The following is a 25,699-nucleotide window of genomic DNA, read 5'->3' on the forward strand; positions in this document are numbered from 1 at the left end:
GCACGGCAATGGGGAACTAGAATGAGGAAGCTGTGCTACGACCAAATGGGAAGATAGCCGTCAATGGGGAACTTCAAAAATTATTTTCTTCCTTAAACAGAAAATGTAATGATAAAACTTCCTGCATAAAAATAACTATTTATTTGTTTTCAATTGAGGTATAAAACTGATCTTTAATTGGAGTACGTGGTGTAAATTGAGTCTCAGCATGGACCAAAATAATGATTTTCTAAATTTGTGATTATTTTTCTCCTAAAATTTTAAAATGTCAGCGGTCTGCAAATATTTTAACACAAAATGTACGTTCTGTAGAGTAATTACAGTTAAACTCGATTTAACGAAACCCAATTTTATGAATTTCCCGATCTAACAAAGGAATCTCCCTTCCCCGGTCAGTGGTCGTAGAGTTCAATGTCATCATCAACTCGAATTTACAAAGCTACCGTGGCACTAAACCCGATTTAACAAAGTTTTTTCTGGGAATAAATGAATAAAAAATGCAGTGATTTCTTTCCAATTTTGAGACAGAGGGGATTTTATTCGGGCGTGCACTGTAACGCTATCGCGTTAGGACACATAGCCGCCCTGGTGATGACCCTAACTTTATTTTGATGAAGCTGCACGCCGAGCTCATGCACTGAACAGTGGACTCAACAATTGGTAGCACTTTCTTGTACCAAATCGCACTAGGGGCGGTGGTGCTTTGTTGTCCCTGAATTAATTAACCATTAAATAACAAGAGCAACAGTGGTTGCTTTTGTTATTGAATGGTTTATGCGACAGATGACACTGATCGTCTCATTGCATCTTTCTTGCTCCAGCTGCCTGCACAACCGCTGCATTCGTTCTCCCCGTCTTTTCATCGAACACAGAAACTAGCCTTCGAAAATTTCCTTTTTTCATTCATTCATAGCCAGGGTCTTCTTCCAGCAGAGTTGGTGCCTTCAGGCAGTATGTGAGGGCTTATTGGTCAGCTGTCTGCTCGTTAAAAGGTTCACGTGCTACATGATGCCATCTGGCGAAAAGAAAGAGTGTTCCACACTCACCGTCACGGCTAAGAGCGGCGCTGACTAACACTCCCAGGGTTTGCATGCACATAAATACCCGCTAAGTGGATGAGGGGACGACTGCCGCTGTGGCTCAGTTGGTAAGAGCATCGGGCGCGAAATCCGAAGGTCGCAGGTTCGGTCCCTGCCAGTGGCAGGTTGTGTTTTCGTCCACTTTACTTTCTTCACATCTATATCCCAATGATTGCAATACACTTAAAACAGTACAATTAATGGTCCCTATACCTTCCTTGGCTTCATTATCTGCTGGTTTTCATTAAAGTTAAGTTGAACAGAAGAAACGAGCCCTCGAAAATTTCCTTCCTTTATTCAAAATGTTCAATAGTATTTCAGAGAGTGGTATTCCTATAAACACTGGTCTACGCACAGCTCCTTATCGCAGTCTGCACAAATAAAATGCGTGTCCATTGTCCTCTTGGAGCGACGAGTTGTGTTGGCACACACAGCATCTTCTCTGGGTGCAGCTGCCTTGAGCAGAGTAAAATCGGTAATCAAGGATAGGTAAACAAGGACAGCGAGAATACCTCGTGGGCGTCAGTGATAAAAAAGCTAAGAGCAGTGCCAATAAAGATGGAAATCAACTTCGGCCACCCCTGCAAGGGAGTGCTGATGAAGATAAAAATCAAGCTTCACGCGCCTCCGTTGCTTAGGTACACTTGACTGTGGCGCAAAATACATTTCGTGAAAAGGGGGCATAGAGGAGAGAAGAAATTTAAACTCCTCCGTTGTGATCGCGTGGCGAAACCGAAACCACGAAAGGGCGTTGCCCATCGACATTGCCACAGACCGCACGAGGCGCTGAAGCTAGAAATGAGTTGTGTTTATCTTCGCAAGAAGGTAGCACAATCATTTCAAAAGCTTCTTGTAAGTCCTAGGTGGTGGCAGCACCTCCCAGTGAGCACGCATCGTCATTACAGCTCGAAATTTCAAACAGAGGGTCGAAAACGTAGCCATATGGCAAAGATCTTGCGGGTCAGAAAACTGCCGCCTTACATGTATGGCAAAAACACTCAAAGGGTTAAACTAAATTTGGTATTGAAATGAGAACCAATGCTCTCAGAATAAATTTTCTGACAAACAACACTCGGATGACATTCTGCAAAATTTGGAAGGCTCCCACATGACCCAAAAAGTTTTTTCTTTGCGAAATATTCTAGCAATTGACTGTTTCCAATGCAAGAAATCAGCATGATTTTTTTTGAATTGAAGTTTATTGCCACATAGTTACAAAACATGTATACACAGCAAGGATGGTGGGATAAAAGCTGCATATAGGCAGCTTGACTGGTCCCACCTCCCCATACAATAACAGCAGCAACATGACAAATATTCCCATTTGTTGCTATATTAAAATAAAAATACATAAAGCAAAGTGATAAGCATCAGCAAGAAACACACATTTTCATGAAACACGAAAGCAAGGTTGATATTCATATTATTAGTTGAAGCAATGCGTTTTTAGGAACATAACGTATGTTTTCATCGCATAGTTTATATTTATTTAGAGTGGAGGGAAGACAGTAGGAAAGTGTTTGAAAACCATAGTTTGTGCGTGGTCGCGGAACCGCCCAATGTTCAGTGTGTCGGTTTAAGCGAGATGATTGGCTGGTTAACAAGTTTGCGATGTTCCTAATATGGGTAGTACCCTTGGTCGTTTCACGTTTAAAAGAACACATAAGCTGATACTCATATAGATGGTCAACTCGGATAATTTTGAACTTTATAAACAAATCACGCGTATGGTCATTGTAGGGTACATCAGCAATAGCCCGTAAGGCTTGCTTCTGCAGTATGACTAGATGACCTAGTGATTGTTTTGTGCTGTTTGACCAAACGAGGTGACAATAACGCAGATGTGAAGCAAATAGTGCATTATATATCATGAGTTTCTGTTGTATTGGTAGCAGTCTCTGGCACCTGCACAACATGCCTAAGGCTTTGCAAAGCTTAGATTTTAAGTAATCGGTATGGTGGTCCCAAGTCATCAGTTCATAAAAAATAACACCCAATGTTTTAACTGACGCAGAGAGTTCTACTTTTGAGTCATTTAGCGTAAGAGTCTTCGTAATATCACAAGGCGTAGATTTCGTTCTAAAAAGCACTGCTTTTGTCTTAGAGCAATTTAGCTGGAGCGAGTTTTTTACCGACCAACTATAGATTTTTCTTAGTACTTCATTTGCCAAATGTATAAGTTCGTCATCTTTGGTTCCTGAAATGAAGAAACTAGTATCATCTGCGTAAATAATGTAGTTAATGGAATCATGGACATTCACAATATCATTTATATATATGACAAATAAAAGTGGGCCCAGTATGCTGCCCTGAGGCACACCCTGCCTAATAGGTTTAAACGAAGAATGATGTCTATTTATTGATACGCATTGCTTTCTATCTGTAATGTAACTACTAATTAATTCTAAAACAATTCCGCGTATGCCATAACAATTTAATTTATCTAATAGGGTTGCATGATTTATTCTGTCGAATGCTTTTGAGAAGTCTAAGAATACTCCCAGTGTTAGTTTCCTAGCCTCAATACTGTTCAAAATTATTTCTTTTTGTTTGAGAAGAGCAGTTTCAGTCGAACAGCCTGATCTGAACCCATGTTGTGACGACGTTATTACGGAATGCTTTTCAAAGAAATTACTCATTCTGAGGAGGATAATTTTTTCTAAACCTTTAGAAAACAAGGGAAGAATTGATATAGGTCTATAATTGCCTAAATTATCTCTTTCACCACCTTTGTGTACCACAGTTACCCTTGCAACTTTCATCTGTTGAGGAAAAATGCCAGTCGTTAATGCCATGTTGTAAATGTGAGTGAGGCAAGGTGTGATCAGGTCGATGACATGAAGGATTGGTGCAATCTTTAGCCCATTCACATCCTCACTTTTGCTTCGCCTGAATTTTTTGAACACGGTTAGAATTTCATTATCGTCAGTTTCATATAGATACAGAGAATGTGTTAGGGGGCTGGGTAAGTACAACAGCGCATCTTGATCATGAGTGCTTTCAGCCAATGATAGAAAATATTCATTAAATTTATTTGCTAGGGCTTCATCTTTAAAGCTCTCGCTTCCTACTTTAAGCTCATTAACAGAAGAGGCAGGCCGCGATCGTGATAGGACAGAATTCAGCTTATTCCACATCTGCTTTACATCCACAATGCCATCAAACATGGAGTAGTAATAGTCAAGCTTAGCTTGTTTTAGCAACTTAGTCAAGTTATTACGGAATGTTTTAAACTCTTTCAACACGCCGAGGTCACGAGTGCACACAAATAAATGGTATAATGCATTCTTTTTCTTTATCATTTTGATTAGCTTAAACGAAATCCATGGTTTACGAGCTTGTTTTGGTTTTTTTGCTTGCTTATAAGGAAAATGTTTCCGATATACTGAGCTCAAGGTATCAATAAACTGGTCATAGGCCTTTTCAGGTGAAGAACAAGACAATATGTCATTCCAGCTTAACAAGCTTATTTCTTCACGGAAGCAAGATAGAGATCGTGGATTGATGTCTTGAAAGTAAATATCTCTTTCCACTGAATGTTTTTGTTTAGTTTGTAAACTAGTAATTAGATAGATTGGCAAATGATCACTAATCGTAATACTAATCGTACCATGATGTAGTATATCAGCAGTATTTGTTATAAATAAATCTATTAAAGTCGCTGTAGTAGCTGTAACGCGAGTTGGGGTAGTTACGACATTCGACAGGCTGTACGAAAGAAGCAGGTTGGAAAAGTCGGTTTGTTTGTTAGATGTTGTCAGCATGTCGATGTTCAGATCCCCTCCAAGCACTAAAGTATAATTGTTTTCATTTACGAACCTAAAGTATTCGTCTAAGAAGTGGAAAAAACTATTGATGCTGCCGTGAGGTGGTCTATAGACAACAGTAATGAGAATTTTTTCAGATTTCAAGCACATGATTTCAAAATCTTCGCAGCTTCGAGACCAATCATCAACATACTCATAGCTGATACTAGCTTCAACATATATGCATACACCACCGCCCCGACTTTTTCGGTTCATGTGAACCACATTATACCCATACATTTCAAATACATTTGAGATGGTCACCAAAATGGCTGGGACTTTTGGCATGGAATGATCCAGCTGTCACCCGTCCAGTTGTGTGGAGAGAAACATGAAAGTTCGCCAAGGAGAAATGGCGTCACGTGACTACTGCAGACTCCCAAATCCCCACAAGGTCGAAGGGAGGCAGGAGTGGAGAAAATGGCCAGCGGCTGCTGATGGTACTCTCTGTGAGACCGGCTGTGCCTGCCCGCTTGCCTGGCCAATGGTTCTCGAGTTCACATTGCCCATGCCCGATTCATAATCTGTTCGTGTAAGCCCGAATCATAGTGTGTTCTATATAACATAGTCTATCCAGGATGTTTCTGAAATTCATATTGACACATACCATCCCGCTGTGGCACATACACGTTTGGGTGTGAAGAAGAAGAGAACGTTCTCGCTGCTTCTTGCTCTGGGAGATGTAGCTGTCTCTAAGGTGCTAGGAGTGACAGCTGACACTTGGGAGCCAAGGTACATGTACCCAGCAACCTCCACCAGTAATGTCGCGGGCGAAACAAGACAGACAACCAGGAGTCGACGTCTGCTATTGCTAAATGCAGATCAACTGTGATCATATCAGATTCTATTGCATGGAAATCAAGTTTCATTTTCAATATATTGTGAGTGCATCTAAACACTAATCATTTAGATTTATGTGCAGAAAGCATGCAGGCCTCTGTGGTGAGTCATACCCGTTTGCTGCCGATACTGTATCATGTGAAATGCAAAATAAAGTTATTTGTATGACTGTGTCGGCGTACTGGAGATGTGCTTGTTCCACTCTGATCTTTTGGCTGGTCAGGCTAAGCCGACATAGTGAGTGAAAAGGTCACGAAAACATACTGTGATAGTACGCGATATTGATTGCATGGCAGATGCTTGCAAGTATAGGAGTATAGGCCGATTACTTTGATTGCATAATCTTTTCTTTCTTTTATCCCAAAGTGCTCGACTAACGGAGGATGTTGACCTTCAGCAAAACAATGAAATTTATTATTGCACTTGAATGAAGAACCTCAAGCTGAGCATAGACGCAGTCCTTGTTACAACCACCATCTTTGCTCAGCTGCGGGATCTCCTCTATGTCAAAAATATTTCTAACGTTAGACGATTGATGGCAGAATGCATATCTGTAGTCCTCTCTGTGAACCACAAGATGTCTGAATATTTATTATGTAGAACTAAGGATGTATAGAGTTTCCATATTGGCATGAAGGGTGCATGTTGTTTCCTGTACATTCAGCAGGCGGTCATACCCTCACTATAGCATACAATTCGAAAATGTATGAAAACAGGGCTTGGGTGCTCGTGTAACTTGCACTTGGCTACCCAGAAACCCAGTCGGAAACCTTCATTATAGTCTTACCAATGTGGTTTGTGACTGCTTGCTTGCACTTGGTCCTTTTACAGTTTCTTGATGCTCAACGTATTGGTAACCTGACCGAGTACCTGCAAGAGCTGCACCGCCGAGGTTTTGCCAATGAGGATCACACCACACTCCTTCTCAACTGCTACACCAAACTTGAAGAGGATGACAAGCTCACCAGCTTCATCATGGTGGCCCTCTTATTTCTTCTTGAGGGACTCTAGTAGCACCACCACTGCTATGGGAATGGTGGGATTCTCGAGCTCAGTGAACTTAGTGTACTACTTTTAGCAGCTTTCTCGTGGTATTAGTTAGGTTGTAATGCAGGATTGTAGTAGTGTCACAGTTTCGTGGATCTTTTCATTATTAGTTAGTGTTCTGGCACAGCATTGCTGGTAGTGACTCCAAGCAAATGAAAGCTTGAACATTAGCTATTATGCAGCTTTAAAGCACTTAGACATATGGTATTCCACGATAGTAGACTTTGTATGGAGGCCACAGTGCAAAGAAGAAAAATGGCCAGTTTTGCTGGAATGGTGAAATATTAAAAGTGATAACTAGAGGCCGGATTTTTAGGCATTAAAAAAAGCGCGTTTTAGGCGCTAAAGATAGGCTGGCAAAACAACGTTTTGCCAGCCTATCTAGGCGCTGAAAATAGGCAACAAAAACACATTTTAGGCCTCCAACATCGTAAATGTAGGCATAATAAATTTTTACGTAAGCGCAAATAATTTCAAAACAAAGACATGCGCGACCTGTATCTACGACAGGAAAGCAAGAATTTTTATTGCTTATAATGGCACAAAAGCACCAACAGTTGAACATAGCCATGCAATTGTCCTTTGTCCCGCACAGTTCGCAGAATACGGTCTCTCTTTTTCTTCTCTAGCATGGCGAGTCAAGTGTCCACTGTCGAAACGACACCCTCACTCCTGGGTCTCTTCCTGTTCCGCATGGCTGAGAAGGGCAGCACAGGAGCATACAGACAGCCAGACCTCTGAAAGACCAGAGAGGAGGGATGCCTCGTGTTGGCCGGGTCTAATCGCATAGGGTCGATTTCTCCCCTGTCGGTGAACACCTTAAAGGGGCCCTCCAACACGTTTTATTTGTGGATTGCGTAGACTGATGGCTGGGGATAATTTTAGCGTAGGTTGAAGCACCGATATCGATATACAGTCGAGTCCGACTATATCGAAACCGTTTATATAAAATTATCCCGTATATCAAACAATTTCTAAACACGGTAAATTTACATTGAGAATATATAGCAAAAGTTACTGTTACATCGAACGAAAATAGCAACGACAACCGATATATCAAACTCCATGTGCCTCAAAAGTGCCCCAGCAAGTTGGCTTTCCCTCGTGGTGGCGGGGAAAACTGCCGGCGCCACCCTAGAAAAAGTGGTTTAGACCTGGTTGTGCACGGGTGAACACCCCCCTGCAAGAAATGATCCTGGCCCGCTCGCAGCGCTTACAGCCAATCAGAGGCCGTCGTGCTTTCTCCGAGGCGCGGAGGCGGTAGAAGTGAGCGCCATTTTTTCTTTCTTTATGCTTGTGTGCCTGCTGCTGCCTGTTTTCCTCGAGTCCTCATTCAGCGTGGTCCGTGCTGGTGGTGTTGCCTGTTGGTGCTCTGTGAACTTTATTGGCGCGCTGTCGTCATGGCTTGTGCAAAGAGGCAGAATTTGCCGTTCGCCGCGAAACTCGAAATCATAAATTGGGTCGAGCTCTTTCTATGTTGAGTAGATCGTGGGCAGATGTCACGAAGGAGACGACCCAGAACTGCTTTAGGCATGCCAGCTTCCGCATGCCTGGTGATGACACCCCAAATTCCGATGACAGCACTGAAGACACCGCAAGTGTTTCCGCCGAAGTTTGGAGCGAGCTGGCAGAGTTCCCGGGAGCTATTGACGGATCGGCATTCGACGAGTTCGTCAGTGCGGACGATGATGTCGCCATCATGGGTCAGCTACAAGATGAGGACTACGTTGCAGACGTCGTGCCGACCACGAGTCAAAGCGACAGCAATAAGGAAATTGATGATGGCCCATTGCCTACATCCTTCGAAGTGATTAGTGCACTTGCGTTGGTCCGGCGCTATTGCGTGAATGTGGAAGGTTGCGGCCTCAGCTGCTCCGACTCGTTGGACAACGTGGAGGCATGCGTGCTGTCGCAGGCAGCGAAGTCGTTGACACAGAAGAAAATCCAGGACTATTTTGTTCCAAAGTAGGGCACGCAAGTAAGCCACCATATTAACAAAGTACTTTTCTTATTGTTATGTGCCTTTGTGTCAAATCCTATAGCGGGCCTATATCGAATTATGCTATATATCGAGCTAATAAATGTTTTTTGGCGAGTTCGATATACCCGGGTTCGACTGCATTTATTATTTTAATCACGCAATGAAATTACTACACCGCTGCTGACAGCACCAACGCATAGTGGCGCTCGCCATAACTATTGCGGGTGGAAGTGACGGAGGAGAGCGCAGTCCTTTGATTGGATGATTGTAACGTTAGAAGAAATCTTGGAAATGTATAAGATATTATTATCGGGTTTTCTTCTGCACGCTTTTCGATTGAACACAAAATAGACACCATTGCAACAACAACCAAAAAAGACTACTGCGAAACTGATAGCGGCGCTGGCTGCTATTTTGCCCCTGGCTCACGGTGCACCCTGGCTTTTTGCTTGCACAGGCCGTACGTCCATACGAAAGGCTTCTCTCGCTCTTGCTTGTGTACGTCTGCGGGCTGCCTCGTTTCGTACGTGCGGTAGGGTATCTCCCTTCGAGTTCGACGAATCTTTGTTTGCTGTAGTTTTCATACTAACATAAACAGATAGTGTGATAAAAAAAAAAAAGACAAAGAACTTGAAGACACGGTGGCCTCAGAGCAGCCTGTGGCCTTCGAGCATAGAAAAATGCGCACACGAGGTTTGTCGTTAACCTCTTACCGTTACACAGGCAAGAAGTTTTTCTTCTTGCCTGTGTACTCTCCTGAGCAGCCTCTTGTCTTCTACTCGTGAGACATTCAAAGGGTGAAAGTCTTTCACCTCGACGCATCGTTGTTTCACCCTTTCTCTCGAAGTGAGGGAGGTGGGGTGCCACGTTGTCTGTCACTGAGGTAACACCGTGATCGCCGCGCTGGATGCAAGAGGCAACAGTGATGTGTAAGCTTCCCCTAGGTAGTGTCTTTCAGCTCATTTCATTGGCGGCGCTTTGCACCATCAGTGGCAAGTGAAATGTGGTCATGTGACCACACGAAAATTGAGTTCAAAGTAGGCATTATTTTTTCTTGTATTTTTAATTTTCTAGGCTGAACAACTTAGGACTGTGTGCCCTATTGCTGCTGTTCTTGCGGCATTAATCTTTCCATCCTGCAGTGTATGCTACCCACGAGTCAAAAATGGGGGCTTGTATAGTTTAGAAGGGCCCCTTTAACTCTTTCGGGACCACGTAAAAAAGAGGCAGTCGGGAAGGGTGTCAGAAGTTTTTTTTTTTTTTTTTTTATTAAATCAAGTCATGGCGCTATATTTCTGTTACGTACATCAAAATGAAGCTAATGAAATGGTCTTTCATACAGATTGAAAAATCACCCATAAAGGTTATACGTAGCAATAATAAAAAATGTCCTACTGAACACGTGCTGCAAGGACAACTTAAAGAAGTTGGAATAAACATAGATACTTGAGCAAAAATATTACAGTAAAAAAAATCCAAGGTAAACAAAACATGCCTCATTGCCCCTTTTCTTACTTTGAAAAGTTTGGTACACATATCTACTGCACTTTTTTTTTGGTGCTTCTAAACGAGTGCAATACTCATGCCCCATGGGGCTTGTGCCACTCAACGAAGCAGTTCTGTGCAGTAGTGACAGACGAATGTACTTGACAGGTACGCCTGCCTACATTTTCTGGCTTGTGGAGCGTGTGACTCGCAGATGGGGGTGGAGGAGGTGGAGCAGTGTGGGCTGGCCTGGCGTCATCAAGATTGAGAAGCTGATGGATGAGCTCTTCTCTAAAAGCTTGTTGAGACTCTACCAAACTGAAATAGATCCATGTGAACAAACAGAAAGCCTCTTTGGCTACTCACGAGGGAAGTGGATGTGAAACTACACTTGCCTACGAGTACTGGCTGAAGTTCCAGGTCGATCCTCGCCTGAATCGCTCTCCGAAATAAAATCCGAGCTCTGTCATCTTTGGACACCTCACTGCTCGACTCATCAAAAAAAGTCTGCCATCAAAACAGCAGAATCACACAATTCACGTCGGTTTCTTTGCACGGCCTGAAGAGAGCCCGACGCCATGGTCCACTACGTTCGCTGCCGCTGCTGCCCACAAATCTCTCGTGTCGCCGCTTTCCGGAAAAATAGCAAACTCTGCCGAAACCGAAAGTCTAGTGATAAAACTACATGCTAGATTGGAATAAACGTAAAAACGCGCGAAACTATGAACTTGGCAGCGCTTGGAAAGCCATCTATCATGTATGAATGATGCTCCAATGGGGCGGTCCCGAGAGAGTTAATAAGTAAATTACAAACAAAACAAAAGCCACGTGCAGATCACATTTTTCTTTATTTTGGTCTTCATTCTCCTCTCCCCTAACGGCTCTCTACGGTTTTGCATTTGCCAACCGCTCGCACCTTGTCAGCGTGGTGGCGTATGCTGGCCGGCACGTCCCTCTTCACTGCTGTTAGTGGTTGTTTTCCAGAAGTTGGTTGAGCTTGGGGTCTAGGTTGAACCCCGTAGAGTTCCGAAGGGTCAGTGTTGTCTGTTAATATGAATAATGGTGTCAAAGTGCACCCGAAAGTGAAATTTGAGGTTAAATAGTGTTCATATAGGCGCCGATTTTGAAAATAGGCATTTATAGACACTTATAGGCTTTTAGGCACAAAGGCCAAAAATGGGCATTTATAGGCACTATAAGAGCACTGCAAAAGCCCTTCTTGACCCCTAGTTCATACTCATATAGATTTTAGGCATTTGCCTAAAATCCGGTCTCTAGTGATAACAAGCTTTATTGTTGAATTTAAGCTTCTCGAATCGTATTCTAACAATATGCAGTGGCAACATGCTGGTGCCATGCAGTATGGCAACAAAGCCAGAATGAGAACTATGTCACAATAGGCATAGCTCTCATGTTTTGACAACTCGGACAAAGGTAATTGAGCAGTCAATTTTTTTTTTACAAATAAAAAAATTAACTACTATGAAATCCCGAGCAATCCCCCCACAGCGAAAGTTAATCTGACAAGATTTGAAGGGGGGGGGGCCCTTGCTCGGTCGCAAATTGAAATTCAAGATGGCGGCGGAAGAGCTGCTAAAGAAAGCGACATCCTTTCAGTAACAAACAACGTAAGAAACTGCGAACACTTGATTTTTTATATTGCAATGGAACTGGAATGCTGAAATGCCTATTTAGCAGCGCATTTAAGGACCCCTGACACCAAAATTGAAACTGCAAGATGATTGTGTTGTTTGACTTTCCTGTATACGTGGGCACTTCTGACCGATTATTAGTGGTGAACGTTGCCTTTAAGATATTTTAATTTGGTTTTAAAGTAAGTGTGAGTGCTCTTCTGAGTTGGCAGCACCTCGCGACATCGCCACTGGTGTGACGTTGATCGAGGCCCCGCGTGACGTTTCACGAGTAAAGCAAGTATTGTGGACGTCACAGAAGATTTGCGGGGCGGTGCATACAATACCACCACTGGCACCTGGCGAGGGCTGCTGTTCCTCACCCCACTTGCTCCGTTGTCGAGCGTCTGTTGAGGTAGTCATCGTGAGGGGGCACGCGCTGAACAGGTTTTTCGAGCAGCCGAGGCACCCACATCGTTTCAGTCTCTACTGCATGGGGCCTCGATTTGAAAACTGCGTTTTCAACGTCACCACAGCTTGAGTGCACGTGATCGTTGGTGCTTCCCCACATGGGGCGCTAGTTTCTTATGATTTTTAGGCGGGTGTTTCGAAGTGACGCTAAAATGGTCACAATTAACGACACTAGCATTAATTATACGATACATTAGAGCATTTACGATAAAATTTCGAGATTACCAGGCACAAAGCTACAAATTACATTAAAAAAGTCGCAAACAAAAATTTTGCTGTCAGTGGTCTTTTAAGAGTACCTTGGGTAGTTGTAATTAAACACAGTTTTTTACAGTAATAACCTTTGGGTTTCAGTGATTTTGCAGCAGCTGCCATGTATTGTGAACAGTGCACTGTGCCTTTTGTTTGTCTTGTAAATGGCAGTCATTAACAGTGTTCAATTCAGCAAGATCATGCTTTCATAAAACCTAACACCCTGTGTGGTGAAATGCATAATTTTTTTTACATACTTGACTACATGAAACACTTCCTCGTCATGCATACAATGAGAGACCGGGCTTTTGTGGCCGCAGACGGAGGACGTGGCCTTCGACGTGGAGATAGCAGTGCGGGTGTGCCGCCAGGCAGGCTACTTTGCCCAAGCACGGCATCTGGCCAAGAAGCACGGTTGCCACGACCTGTATCTGCACATTCAGCTGGATGATTGCAAAGATTATGCAGATGCCTTGCAGTACATCAGCCAGCTGGACCATGCACAAGCGGAGGGCTACATGCAGAAATATGGCAAGGCGTTGCTGGACGCGATCCCGGCTGAGACGACCCAGCTGCTTATGCAACTCTGTAATGAACGCAGTGGAAGTAAGGGCTCTGCTTCAACTTGAGGCTCCTGTTTCATAATCATGCTTTCTTCCATTCAGAGCTGAACATCCGGCACATATTTGCTCAGTTGTGAATTGATTAATGGTACTAGTACTGAGTTTGACACCAACCAAAAGACGACATTTCAAAGCCGGACCGACTACTTCTATTAAGTGTGGGATCACTACAGTCACTAGCATGGTGGTCTTTTGGGCACGGAGGTCTTTGAGTGACATTGGCTCCCTCCTTCTGCAGAATGTACATCACTGTCTTGTTTGATGGTAGCTTTCGTTATCGTCCATATTGAAGCTGTTCATGGATTCATCATGGTAGTCATGCTAACATATTCTGTTTTGTAAAACTAGATTTAGGTGCACGTTAAAGAGCCCCCAGGCATTCAAAATTAATCTGTAGTCCCTCACTACGGTGTGCTTCATGGTCATCTTGTGGTTTTGGGTTGTGAAAGTTCATAAGTTAACTAATATCTCAAAAAACAGGCCATCTGCACACATACCTTCCCATTTAGGTATTGGTTTGTATTAAGAGAACTGCACAGGTTCCGGCTGGCCTGAAAGCCCGGGCCTGTGCAGGCCCCGTGCAGTGCTTTAAAGGGCCCCTAAACCTCCCAGAGGTCGAAATTTAGTTGTGGCGTTGCAGTTGTGCACTAGTCTACAACGAACACATAGCTGTGAGAATTTTTCGAAATGGTGTCGTAATAGCAGAGTTAAAGGTAACCATTCGGCAGATGTCTGCCTAGTTGGGGGTAACAGAATACTCCAACCATGATTAATTCTAAGATACCCGACATTTCAAAGCCTGACCGGCTTCTTCTTCGGGGGTGAGTTGCACGTGTTTGATGATCGAAATGTGGCCCTCGCTCATTTTGCTCTTTCTTTTGCTATGCTCCATTCGTTGGCTCGTCTCTCCTCCTGGCTGAGTGTTCCTCCTCGCAAAGCAAGGAGGAAAGGCAGGGAGCAAGTGTACCTGCAGGCAGACGAAATCCTGTTCTCTCCAGGTTCCGTTTAATGAGAGTATACTGTATATTGAAAATTGTTTATGCAAAATATAAAGCATGCCAGTGTGAAGCTTATCTAACTACTCCGCAAGCTCTTGAGATTTTGAGAAGCAGGAGCATACTAATTAGTTGCTATAAGGCTGCGTTGAAGGCATAGAAGCTAATTCATTTCTCATCCATGCCTTCTTGAGGAAAGTATATGTCGGATCGGGAGGCCTTTCGCATTCTTGAAGTAGGCTGGCGTTTCTTTTTCAGAATGAACAGCCGCAGGTAGTGTGCTTCAGTGCATGGTCCTTTGTTCTGTCTACGTTTTGAGAAACGTGCACTGCTCATTTTTTGTCCATTGCTTGCTCTACCTCTTGGATTCATTGCCTTGTTTGACAGGATCTTCCAAAACAGTTCTGCTTTGTTGGTATGTTCTGGGCCAGTTAGGAGAAGCATACCTGCAGGGCACAGTGTTCAGTATATCAAATCAGTATATCAGGGGTGGAGTACAGTGCTGTATTTCTGCATTGGATTTCCAAAAGGATGTTGACACTGTTCAGTATAGGGAATGATTCTATGTATCCGGGCTTAATCGTGGTACTAGTGCACAGTTACACACAGTGGAATACCTTTCAGCCAGGTACAGGTTTTGGTTGTAACTTCAACCACTCATTTGCCTCTATCTATGAATGATCTTGCATTCCTTTGTAATGTCCACCTGATGCCAGCATGTTACATTCAATCAGTGGCAAGTGGCAATAAAGAAGTGGTTGAATACAAACAGAATATTAGTGAAATCTTTGCTTAAAATTTTGTTCTAATTTTACATAATCACTTAACTGGGCAGCATGAGCACAAGGGCCTTGGAAGTGTGGGGAGAAAACAGGAGAGTCAGCATTTCAGCAGCATTGTTTGGTTGGCCAGAAGGAGTAAATGGAGCAATGTCCTTGCAGGTTGGCCGCACCGGTCACAGCCAGAAGATTTCATACACATCTTTGTGAACAATTCAGAGGAACTACTGCGGTTCCTGGAGCATATGGTCAATGTGCAGCCAGATTCATCTAGCCTCGTGTACAACACGCTGCTGGAATTGCATCTGCAAGCCTACAAGCATGAGGAGAATCCAGAGGTGAGGAAACAGAAAAGGCAGTAAAGGTCAAAGTTGTGTTGGTTGTTATGCTTGTAGAGAGAAACTGTATTGAAAGAATAATCGATTTCTGTGGGTGGCTACCAAAAGGGGCATCACTAATGATCAGGGCACCTAGTCCAGGAATCCACTGGTTCTTCCACCACTTGTAGTGACATATCAGTTACGAATGTCCCATGCGTAGCAGCTCCCAATTATTATTGGACTGGTAACACTATTAGAGGTCAGGGAAGTCCGCTACTCCAGGAGGCCATGGACTTCTTAAATAACAGTCATTGCTTCTTTATTATTTTGGCGGCTCATGTGTTGTAAGAAATTTAACATGTACTGTATTGTTTGTCCCCATATGACTGCAACCACTGATGGCATGTCTCTAACAAAACTGCCATTTTAAAGTCTAAATTTCAAATACTACTTCGTAGAAGCATCAACTATATATTTTTACTACTTGAAATATCCTTTGTTCATTAAGTACCCTATGTTGCCTAGAAATGTATGTGTACGCTGCCTTGTGTATGGGCCTCCAGGCACCTTCAAGCTGCATTTCGCTGCTTTTCGCCTGGGATGATCCCTAACTTTATGTTGGAAATAAATTTTCTTGATTCTTGATTCTTGATATAAGAGGTACTTTTCTAAGCAAGAGAGCAACGTTACATTTTTGCATTTCATCTGAGCACTGTTTTGTCTTGTGTTGGTCGACTGCTTGTCGAGGACCCTGGAACTCCAACATCGGCATGGACCTCAAAGGCAATAGCGAATAGCCTTAACACATGGTGCTTGCAGTATTTTTATCTACTATGAACTAGAAGCTGCTGTTAACAAGAAAAAAAATCGCTGATTAATCTTTAATAGGAAATCGCCTAAGCATAACTGTGAAACATGCTGTCTTATGTTGCATAAATCTTACTTTCTGAGTGTCTTGCATCTTGGTCCTACCACTAATAATAATCCATTTTCACCATTGCCAATTTTGGTTGACATGGTTTCGAGAGGGCCAACTGTTGTTTGGTCACCAATGGCCTTGCCTAGAATCCAGTGTTTTTATACGGCACTTGAATGTCTTTCTATTCTGGAATACAACCAGATATTTGACTTTATGTGATTACGGTCAGCAAAAACAATAGGCTTGTGCGAATATTCGAGCATTTCGAATATTCGAACGACTGTTACAGTATTCGAATTCGCTTCGAAACGAATTTAAATTCTAGGAAATTTTGAAGTATTCGAAATGAACGAATAAACATATATAAACCGCATGTAACTCTCTGTAAAGGTGGTTTCACTGCAGTGGAGGTGTGCTATACCGTGAATACACCTTTCCAGGAGAAAATCGCACTGCCGCGAAGTCCCGCTTCAAGGCTAAATGAACATATAGTAAAACCTCGTTAATTCAAAGTCACTGGGATTGTGAAAAATCTAATTAAGCGGGTTTTCGAATTAACCAAGCATACAAAAAGCGGGATGCAAGGAACTTTCAAATTACTGGAAGTAATCAGAGGTGGTCGTTTGCTGTACCTGCTAGTTTGCGGCTACAAGGGTTTTTTCCAGCAACACTTGGTCCGAATTTTGCCGCTAAACCGGGGAAACGGCGGGCTTCGCTGAGGCCAATGCAAGAAAAAAAAAGAGGAAAAAAAAAACGGTCTCGTGGTCAACTGAAATGCGCGCCTGCGGAAAAGACGTGCTTCACTGCAACACAGTAGTGACACGCAGGCAGCATGTCACCTGCTCCTCTCAGCGTCAGCGCGTCTTGATGCGACCATTCGCCCATTCTTTCTGGTAAAATAAAGAATTTAATAATGACCAGTGTGAAGGAATTCGCGATGTGTTCTGGGTGGAAAAGATGGTCATTGAAGTTTTTGAACTGGGTTTTCGAAGTAGGGGGGCTGTTGTAGGCAAGTACTTTGCCAGCAGTGCAAGTGCGCAAATTGCCGGAACAACCGCCATTTGGAGGTTCGCATACGTCGCTAATTCCATCAGACCGTCCTTTATTAATTTCTCTATTTTCCCAGAAAGAATGGGTAAATCATGAAGCCCTGACGTTGCAAGAAGCACGCGTCATGCTGCCCGCGTGTCATCGCTGCGTTGCAGTGAAGCATGTCTTTTCCGCAGGCGCACATTTCAGCTGACCACGAGACCGCCGTTTGTTTAGTTTTTAGATGCGAAGCATCTTATGGCGGAGTTCAAACCGGTGGTGTGCGGCGTGACCACCCTTAATGCGCATGCGCAAACCCTCTCTACTTCCCCTTTCCCCCCTCTCCACTCCCCCTCTGAAACACGGGCTCGACGTGCCGAAACGCTGCTTCGCATCGCCTCATAGTCCCCTTTAGCGGGAGATGGCGTGATTTTTTTTTCCTTGCGCTGGCAGCAGTGAGGCTGGGATGCTTCACTTGTCACTCATTAGTATCGCTACACTGCATTGCCTTGTGGCTCCTAAGGGCCATCGTTTCTGCAGATTTGCGGCTAAATCGGGATCGGGGAATTGGCACATGGCACCCAAAGTTTTCGAATTAACCGAGCTGGTACTGACCACCGCTTCAAATTATCCACTCAAATTTACATTGCAAAATACGGGGCCATAGAAATCCTTCTAATTATGCGAGATTTCGAAATAAGAGAGTGCGAATTAACGAGGTTTTACTGTATTACCCTCACATCGATTCATCATTTCTTAAGTTTAGAAGCTTGTTATACAGGCTTACATGCTCTAAGTATAGTAAATTTTAAAACGTAACATATTTTACAAGTTATCACTTGCATTCTACTGAAAGTCAGATCCTGCTACTACTGAAAGTTGCTTCCACTTCCCTTTGAACCAAAAAGAATGGCATAAGCATATGCCTTGTTTCAGCTTTAAAAATATTGCACTAGTTAGTTGGGTCATGACAGATATGCTCATTTTTCTTTATAATATGTGGTACAAACTATTCGAATTCGTTTCGAAATTCGCTTCGACCAAATCACTATTCGCTTCGGACCTAAAATTTACTCTTCGCACAAGCCTAAAAAACAACATTGCCCCTGTGTTTCCTTTCGTCTATCACCTGCTGAAATAGTAACTAACTAAATAGTAACTCATTGCATGCTTTTTAGCACATTCAAGAAATAAGTTTTTTCTTTGGCATATTTGGAGAATAGGTACTACAGAGAGAACTGCACCTGTGTAAATGAAGTTTTGATTGGCTGATGGCTGCTGTCACAACTAAAACACTGGCTTGGCTTCTGTGTAGGCACGGCAGGCTCGGGAACAGCACATCATGGAGATGCTGCGTAACATGCAGGTGAGTGGGCACAACTTTGACGAGTGTGGTCTCATGAATAGTGTCTGCCGCAGTCACGATACGACCTTGACCAGGCCCTGGTGCTGTGCCAGATGAATGGTTTCAAGCCAGGCATCCTGCACCTTTACGAGAAGGCCAAGCTGTGAGTTGCTGCCGTTGTAGCTTTAGTGACAGCCCCTTTTGTGCGATAACTGTTTGATGCATCCTGTGCACTGAAGTGTTTGGATCAATGCTCTTCTTTCGATTTTTACTGCTTACATGGTGTTTTTTTTTTAGACAATACAGATTTTTTACAAAAATCCTATGACAGTAAGGCTCCTACCGTTTCGCACACGAACTCCACGTCACGGCGGAAAGACTGCCGCAGTTAAAATGAGCTAGTTGCAACTAATTAACACAAACTCGTTAATTAACTTCCTTAATTATTGACTTGAGGGCAAGTGTTTATATTACAAAGTTGTAGTGCATGCCAGTATACGGCATACCTATTTTTTAGAAATCACAAAAGTTGCACGTAGATCGAGGTATTCATCATCAAATTTCAAGGTCGAAATCGAAACTGATCTCACCCGGCGCGTACGAAGTGTGACTGTTCTGCTACATCAGACTGGAACTGTCCTTCACATGGGAGTGACGACATTTAAATGATGGCGCGCCGCAGCCGTATGTTTCCGTGAAAAGCTGCAAGTCATCTCACTGTGCCCGCGCATCGCTTTACTTTTGCATGTAGTGTTTTGTGCTTGTCTGTTTCTTTCGAACTGTGGACAAGAAAACAGCAGTATCAACCTTTTCTTTGTCTGTGAAGTAAAAAAACTCAGGGGCGGCCACTTCGGCACTTCTTCTTGCAGACAGGCAAAATAGTTTTTCGCGCCTCTTTTTCGTTTGAGAGAGAAACAGATAGGCACCACCCATCGCACGCAAACATTAAGACGTCTACTAGTGTATTTCAGAATGCTTGTCAATTTTTATGACCAGATGCCGTTTTGGCGCGCTTTCATTCAATTTTCATCACCTCCCTGTCACGTGTTATTCCGGTGTGCCGCCGCGCACTGTGTGCGTCGGGCGCGATCAGTTTCGATTTTGCCCTTGAAATTCGATTATGACTATCTCGAACTACGTGCAACTTTTGTGTTTTGTAAAAAATAGGTAGTATGCCATAAATTCGCACGCACTACAACTTTGCAATACAAACACCAGCCATCAAGTCAATAATTAAAAAGTAAATTAATGAAATTTTGTTGGTCGAGTCAACGTCAGTTTCGCTGCGGGAATGTATTTCCGCCTCGACATAGAGTTCATGTGCGAAAACGACAGGAGCCTGACTGTCATAAAATTTTTATAAAATATCTGTATTGTCTAAAAAAACACCCTGTATATTAACTGAAGTGTTTCACCAAACAGACTGAAGTAATGCAAAAGGTGTTTTTAATTTCAGTAGCAGTTGTGCATTTCCAGCAGGAACACTTAGCAGAGGCCACACATGTGGGAATCAAATGTAAGACTGTAGACAGGGCACCACTCTGCTGCTTTGAAATAAAGGACATTGAGGGAGATTAAGAACGTAAACATTGCAAAGTGCTTTCTTGGGCTTTACACGAAGATTGTAGCGTAAAAAGTTGTTTTTTTGTCCACTGTATTCCTTTCCGTATATGTCGTAGTTGCTACCCTGCAATTAAGAAATGCAAATGATGTCGCCTACAACTTCCTATTCTTGATTGTCTCTTAGCTTCATTAGTTTGTGACTAACAAAGAAATGAGCCCTAGATTCATTCCCCTTCTTTCGTGCTTCCATAGCAAGGCTCTCACCTTGTAGACTTAATGCCTTTACGTTGCATGCGAGGGTTTATTACTCAGCTTCCAGCTTGTAAAACATATCATGTGCTACGTGATGCCAGCTGGCAAAACAAGAGTGTTTCGCACTCACCGCCATGGCTACGAGTAACGCTGTCTAACACTCCAAGGATTCCACGCCCAAAAATACTCAATAAGGTGGACAAAGGCACGACCACTGTCGTAGCTCATTTGGTAGAGCACTGTATGCATAATCCAAAGGTTGTAGGTTCAGTGGCTACCAATGGCAAGCTGTTTTATCATCCTTCTTAATTACATTCATGTTAAAAAGACTGGGCATGCAAACACAGACATGAGAGAGAAGTCAAGGCACCACATACGCCGACTAACAACTGAAAAAAGGCGCACAGCAGCAGAAAAGAAGGTAGCCACAAAAGCTTATCTGCGCATGCCCTATCTACATGAGATAACTGTTCAGGCATTTAATTTCTTCTTTATGCAAGTTAATAGATGGCTGGTTCACGCATGCACTACCACTATTATCGATATGCCAGGCCTTAACCATTAGACAATTCTCCATTTCTGTGCCTGTGTAAAACTGCACATTCATCTAATTTTGGCGTGCATTTACACTCTCGACAATGTAAAGATCAATTAGATGGTGAGCCTCGGTTTAGCAATCTCTTATGTTCCATTAATGTCTGGTTAACACAGCGACCCGTCTGTCCTATGTAGAAGCGGCCGCAGCTCAAGGGAACCTTATGCACCGTACCTGTACAGCAATCAGTAAATTTGTTGCCATGTTTTATGAAACAAATGTCAGTCCACTTGTCTATTACCCTCTCATTCTTTCTTTGCACAGCAGAGCATACCGTACCTAGCTTATTGGCAGCGATAAAAACAACATTAACACCGTGTCTACTTCCCCCTTTCTTTAGTCTGTGAGATACACAATGAATGTAAGGAATACCTACCACACGCTTGTTACTATTGTTTTCTGCAACCATGCTCGGACTTTACAAAATGGACTTCTTTATAGATTCAGCAACAGTGGCCACTGTAACATGAGCGTAACCTGTGCATTAAAGCTGGCACTCATTTTGTGCTTGCACGACTTGGTTACTGCAGTATTTAACAAGTCGCATGACTTGTTACACTGCAGTTAAAAACTGCATGTATCCTTGTCTTCATTGTCTCTTGGCTTCATTAGACTATGTGTTGTGTTACTTTTACGGAGCTACTAAAATGTCAAATCAACCAAACCGACTAGCTCAGCTTTCTGATATAATGAATATCGCTATTGCCATGCTAAAGTTGCTATCTTTAGATGGCAGCTGATTCCCTCAGAGCAAGGTGTAAGGTACAATCTGAGAGCATTTTTGTTGGTTCTCAACCATGCAGGAAGGAGGACATCAGCATGATTATTGAGAAAGTGTTTGATAAACTGCCGGTGGTGTTGTACATCGCACTCACAATCTTACAGGTACCACCAGATCCTCGCCTACCATATTGACCAGCATGACTATGATGGTGTGATCAAGTTGTGCGAGAAGTTTGGGTACGTGCAGTACTTCCTCAAGGTAGTGAGCCTGTGGTGACCGAGATCATTACCTTTGCAGTATCTATGACCCCAACCTGTGGATTCAAGCACTTGGCTTCTTTGCACGGGCTGAGGGTGCTAGTCAACACCTGGCCACTGTGCTACAGCATATCCTTTTGCTAGGAACTTTGTAAGACAGTGGCAGGCCCTCTTCGTAGCACAGCATGCTTATAGGGTCCTTTGTGCACATATGCTTGTGGATTAATGCAGGATTGCTTAAAAGGACTGACAGCCGTGTTTTCTCGACTCAGTTTTTTACGGTGCAACGGAAAGCTCCCCCTCAGTAGTACATAGTTAAATCTGCGGCAGCTGGTTCCAAAAGTGCGTGGGTATTTTGTGAGTAAAATTTTTTGATCTGAGAAGCCACTAAAAAAGTTAGTCCCTCCTGCAGCAGCCTCCTCACAAACTGTTAATAACGCTCAACGTTTTACTTTCACAGGAGTGAATGCTACTGCAGTTTGCCACCTTCATTTTGACATTTTCAACCACTTTTTAATATAAGAAGTCGGCAGAATAAGTTTTTTGAACGCTTGTCGTCATGTGAAGTCCCTTTGCTGGCTCGCGAGCCAGGTGCTCCTCATGCTTCTCCAACTCGTCAGCAGGTGCCACTAGGCCCTCGGCTAACAACTTTCATGCTGTCGCTCATGAGCCTCGGATCATACGTCAAGCGAAGGCGGCACCACTGTAATGCTCTGTGCAAACAAAAGTGTATCTGCACATTTTAATGTAGGAAAGATTATAATAAAACACGTTAAAGAACCCCAGGTGGTCGAAATTTCCGGAGCCCTCCACTACGGCGTCTCTCATAATCATATGGTGGTTTTGGGACGTTAAACCCCAAATATTATTAAGATTATAATAAAAGAAAAAGTACTGCATGTCAGCACTAATATAGAGACCATTAACTGTGTACACTAGTAAAAGGTCATGTAATGGGAATCAATCGTATGCACCGCCATATGCTTGTTTTAGCGTGAATGAGCCCAGCTCGTCTTCGGTGGGAGCGGTACAAACTGCGAGGACGAGCTCAGCTCTTCTACGGTAAGAAAAGGGTTACAATGATCATCATTCAGTACTAAAACAGTTCATATTTCTAATCAAGTACTAGCATTTTATATTTCGTCTTTTAAGGTCTGTAGATTTTCTGAAGCCATATGTTGAGCTATTGGGGAATGCAAGACCTCCTGTCTATTCATAGGGCAATGAAAAAGGGTTTGCTCCTTGACAGCTCTGGCCGCACAGGTGGAAAAGGGGCGCCTGCTGCCGCCCGTGTTGGTGGTCGAGATGACGCGGCCAGCACCACTGTCAGCACTGCGGGACTACCTAGTACGGCACTTACAGGCCGAGAGCCGACAGCTGGATGAGCATCAGCGGCTCATCACCCAATACCGCCAGGAGACTGAACGTGTCCGCCAGGAGATGGATGACCTGCGCAATGGCCCACGCATCTTTCAGGTGATGTAGCGAATGTGAAGTTGCAATTGTAGAGTTTCACATTAAAATTACAAGAAGGAACTCTGGACTGTCATCATCCACAAACAATGCAAGTGATCGGTCTTTGTGCTTGTGGCTTAGAACAGTTTTGTGGCTTTTGGGCAGGTTCGGTCCCTGCCGGCGGCAAGTTGCCTTTTCGTCCACTTTACTTTCTTCAAATCTATATCACAATTGTTACAATACACTTAAAACAGTACAATTAACGTCCCCTATACCTTCCCTGGCTTCATTATCTGCTGGTTTTCATTAAGCTTGCTTACTTCGGTATCATATGCCCTTATTTGACCAAATTTTAGAACAGCCCTACTTTTCTAAACACTGTAGACAAAAATACTCGACATAATTGCACAAGCACCGTGAACTGTTGCATTTGTAATGCATTACCTGTTAAAACCAATAAATTTGGTAAGTCACAATCCAAAGCCATAAGAATGAAGTTCAGGCAAATCAACGTTGTGTTGGCTGAATGATTGTGCTTGCAGTCTCTATAGGCACTAGCACCACAGCTCACTCTGGTAGTTTTTGCATGAAATGGTATGGTTGCAATCATTCTGCTCAGTGGTGCTCCCAAGCACGAAATACGTGTGACATCCAATTGATTATAGCAGATAGCCAGAGGCAGTATTCTTCAGCAATCAATTTCAGGAATACAATTTCTGTCGTTCATTAGCAGATACACCAAAGTGTACAGCTGGCAGCATTTCAGGCATTTTATACAGATAGCAAACTTGGCACTGCATCCGAAACACTGTTGGCTGACACGTCCAATGCTGAGTAATGTGGAATCTTTTGACAGTGACCTTATCTGCAGTTGGATAAGAAAGTTATCACCAGCACTGTGCACCTCTTCCAAGAAGATTTAATATTATTTTTTGTTTTTATTTATTTTATTTGAACATACTGTTAACCCACATTTGTGGGTCATTACAGGGAGGGAGTACATAAAACAACAATTGATATACAGTAAAAGCTCGTTAATTTGGATTTCATGGGACCGGAAAAAATGTCCAAATTAGCCGAATGCCAAATTAACGAATGAACAGGAAAAACAACATTAAAATCAAGTTGGAGAAGCATACCTTTTCTTGCTGAAGTATTTTGTAATGGCCGTCTGCGTTTTCGCGCAGATTCCGGCTGACATTACAATTTTTCTTAAAGGGGTCATGAACCACTTTTCCAAGTAATGATCTAATGACCTTAGTATCGGAGTTTACTGCCTCCCGAATCGATTGCCGCAAAAATTTCTCAAATCCGTCAAGAATCAGCGGAGTTACGGGAGTTTGGCGCACGCTCTCAGCGCTTTCTCTCTTTTCTCGTGCCGACGAGCGCACTGGAAGCTAGACAGGGAGGGATGGCACGGGGGTAAGAAGTTACGTCAGCGCGCGTCATGAAATGCGATCGCTCTCTCGCTGTGATTCGCATGCGCGAGTGCGGCTACCGTGTAAAGTTAGCAGACTGAGGAGCGCGGCGCGGGCAAGAGGCGGCACCCCGTGGCAAGAAGCGCATCTCATCCGGCTATCGGCCAATAAGCATGCTATGTCTCCGCGACGTCAACGTGCAGACGCCCCGCCCACTGACGAGAGTGAGAACCGGCCTCTGTTTGAAAAGAGGGCGCCTCATGAAAAGGCAACTTCGCGCTCCGCTTGTGGCCTTTATGCGACACGCACGACTGTAATATTTTGCAGAGCAGTTCATAGCCGTGTCAGCTTTCCGCAGGTTGTGTTTTTTCAACAAGCCCAAGGGGTGCTTCATGACCCCTTTAACTCTTCCAAATGGCCAACAGCATGCAAACTGTCGGAAGTGCTCAGGCAAACGTCCTCTTATATCAAAAGCGCCTCCAAGACTTCGCGACATCATTAATAATTTCTTGGTCGGTCAGGAGACCAGTCGTGGCGACTGTTAGGCAATTACATTCTGTTGTGTCATCATGTGCATCAGCCCCTGACAGGACACAATCATCAATCGCGATGTAGTCCTGAAGGGTCATATCTGTGGAAGGACAGCATCGAAGGTCGGGCAGTCATCGTCGGTGGACTCGGATGACACCTCGTCGATGCCATCGTCAGCTACTGCATCTTGCTCGGGCCTCACATGCAAACACGGTCACAATGGAAAAAAAAAAAAGAACTCCACAAGAAGAGACGGTGCCGACACAACACAACACAAGGGAAAATGGTGTCGGAGGCACAGT

General features: G+C 43.5%; 1 protein-coding gene and 1 non-coding gene across 2 annotated transcripts in view; both read left to right on the plus strand.

Moving 5' to 3' along the window:
* LOC119389369 (vacuolar protein sorting-associated protein 11 homolog) overlaps positions 1-25,699 on the plus strand; it is a 77,395-nt gene that overhangs the window by 36,101 nt on the left and 15,595 nt on the right. Inside the window, exons 12-19 of the mRNA XM_049414412.1 lie at positions 6,557-6,703; positions 12,913-13,198; positions 15,152-15,327; positions 18,573-18,623; positions 18,677-18,765; positions 21,898-21,972; positions 22,034-22,121; positions 23,254-23,469. Coding sequence (XP_049270369.1) covers positions 6,557-6,703; positions 12,913-13,198; positions 15,152-15,327; positions 18,573-18,623; positions 18,677-18,765; positions 21,898-21,972; positions 22,034-22,121; positions 23,254-23,469 — 1,128 coding nt within the window. The remainder of the gene's footprint in view (positions 1-6,556; positions 6,704-12,912; positions 13,199-15,151; positions 15,328-18,572; positions 18,624-18,676; positions 18,766-21,897; positions 21,973-22,033; positions 22,122-23,253; positions 23,470-25,699) is intronic.
* Positions 1,130-1,203, plus strand: Trnas-cga (transfer RNA serine (anticodon CGA)). Its single transcript has one exon. It is a non-coding gene; the product is annotated as a tRNA-Ser (tRNA).

This window comes from Rhipicephalus sanguineus, chromosome 4 (assembly GCF_013339695.2).
Source record: "Rhipicephalus sanguineus isolate Rsan-2018 chromosome 4, BIME_Rsan_1.4, whole genome shotgun sequence".
Lineage (NCBI taxonomy): Eukaryota > Metazoa > Arthropoda > Arachnida > Ixodida > Ixodidae > Rhipicephalus > Rhipicephalus sanguineus.